A 2,352-nucleotide genomic window follows, 5' to 3' on the forward strand; every position below is an offset into this window, starting at 1 on the left:
GACTTTGGAAGACGATTCTGCCATACCCGTCCACAGTCCAGCGTCCCTCAGGCTCATAATACATAAAAGGATACAGTGAGAGTGGCATTGGTGCTAATACGCACACAAATTAAACAACATTCTTTTGTCTCGTCAATATGACAAACACATACTTGTTACAGCGAAAGAAAGAGAACATTAGTAAAATGGCTAACCTACGTAACACTGGAAGCATATTGGTGTATGATTTTTTGGTGTTATATGAACTTGTTAGGAGTCTGAAGAATATTATGCATCAGCATGGCAAAGATTCATATAGCCAAGCTAACTTGCTGTGACAGTGATTACTCCCTCATCTGTTACTGAGAGAGAACGCTGGAAGGTGGTGAGGAAACAGTAAGGAAAAAGTATGACAAAAATGTCAAAATGGAAAGGTATAGAACCAATATTCAGATTAAAGGTACTAGTCTTTAGATCCACCAACAGCGGTTAAATTCAGAAGCTAACATAAAATCAAAATTATCCCATTACATCATTTAGCTGAAGGGAGATGAAAATTTAAAAACTCTAATTCCAGATATCCACCAGCAACACTCTCAGAGAGAGGTCCTCGTAGAAGCTCATATTGAAGATTTAACGGTACTGCAATAGAATTGAAGGGGGGGAAAACAATTAGCCTCAAATACAACAAAGAGATTAACAGACAACACTAGGACTAAAGATAATACAGATTACAGCTAATATGTCTTACCAATTAAAAGAATGAATATCAATCTAACCTAGAATAAGCAAAAAGAGAAAATTTCCTATCCAAATAGCTAAATAAAGATGACAGCAACTGTGATTGAACTTCAAAAACAGAGTTCAGGTTTTACCTTGATGAAGCCAATTTCCTTAGCATTGCTGCGGAAGCACTGTCTGCAGCACATGAGTCCATACTTCCTTATAATTGCATGAGGATTCCCACAGACACGGCTGCAACAAAAACAAAGAATTCCAGATAAACTACCGGACATATGGCAAAAACAAGATATGATAATCCCTTTACACATCCGAGTTACACACACTGTACATAATACTAAATCAGAATAAGACACGGGCAAGCTTAAAGGTATTATTAAAATCACACATGTAGCATCTTTCACTAGAGATTAATTAGAAATACTATCCTATGACAAGTCATAAAAGGTATCATTAAAATTGTCGCATACAAAAGAACTGAATGGAAGTAATAATCCTTTTCAACTGGAATCTTAAAGTTTGACCAAATATCAGATTTGAATGTGAAATTTAACATCAGACTCTACAAAAACAGAAATCAAAATATTTAACAGCAGAAGATGGCTAATTTGGACAATACTTTAACAAGACACAGTCCAAATACAAGCCATTACATCAACAACTAGCAGAATAACACTCAAACTTCCCCAACTATTCACACGTCCCAACACCATAACTCTAAAAGATTGGGAGAAAGCAACATATCAAACTGTTAATCCTAAACTAGTCTGGATCGGTCATATGAATCCTCTGTATGTATTCCTCTCTACACTAAAAAACTTAGTAACTTCACATTTCATAGGGATGACCACAGTGCACGGTATATTCTCCATGATAATCCTATGAACATCACAAACAGTAAAAAGATTTTCTTTTGTTTTTCAAACTTCACTCAACAAAATTTCATCAGAACAGTAAACATAACTCTCTACATTTATTCCCTACCGTTGTTGTGTTTCTTTCCAGCCACCATATAAAAGTATTTATGCAATTTCCTCCCCCACCCCGGGATAGAAATCGCCTACGAAAAACTCTAATTCTAGTTCGTATTGAAACCATCTTAAAACATAAACTTTCAGATCTCAGTATCTAAAACGCAAAAGGGTCAGAGTTAAAACAACAGACAAACAACATTAAAAGATTGTAGTGAACAGCTTATTTATCAAGAGACAAGATTAAAAGAAATGGTTTAGCTGAGAATACCAGGTACGAGACCCAGGGCCGTAGTTCTTAGGGTGAGCATTCCAGATGTTAGAGTGACCCATCTTTCTTCTTCAGAAGCTATAAGCGAGAGCGGCGGCGCTGCGTTGTATGAAAACCCTAATTGCAGGACTCACTTTGTTCACGAGAAGGGCTTGTTTTAGGGAAAAGAGAGAGTTTATATAGGTTGTAGTCAAAACCCTAAGTCGAATAAGATTTTTGTTAGGGACATAAGCATTTCACATTTGTGTATTTACACCCAACAAGATGCCGAAATGCTGAAAACTAACTTGTAAAAGGCAATTTTACACAAACACCCCAAGTTTGACTATGAGGGTGTTTGGATTGGCTTTTAAAAGTACTCCCTCCAATCCACAATAAGTGACCAATTTG

The 2,352-nt window shown here is 36.4% G+C and overlaps 1 protein-coding gene across 1 annotated transcript; it reads right to left on the reverse strand.

Annotated features, from left to right (window-relative positions):
• Positions 1-400: 400 nt before the first annotated feature.
• LOC104225899 (small ribosomal subunit protein uS14z/uS14y/uS14x) lies at positions 401-2,122 on the reverse strand. Its single transcript, XM_009777778.2, has 3 exons — positions 1,963-2,122; positions 855-954; positions 401-621 (listed from the first exon to the last, which is right to left on the reverse strand). Exons 1-3 carry the CDS (start codon positions 2,022-2,024, stop codon positions 613-615), a joined length of 171 nt encoding a protein of 56 aa, XP_009776080.1. The 5' UTR covers positions 2,025-2,122; the 3' UTR covers positions 401-612.
• Between the last annotated feature and the right edge of the window lie 230 nt (positions 2,123-2,352).

This window comes from Nicotiana sylvestris, chromosome 6 (genome assembly GCF_000393655.2).
Source record: "Nicotiana sylvestris chromosome 6, ASM39365v2, whole genome shotgun sequence".
In the NCBI taxonomy this organism is placed as follows: Eukaryota; Viridiplantae; Streptophyta; class Magnoliopsida; order Solanales; family Solanaceae; genus Nicotiana; species Nicotiana sylvestris.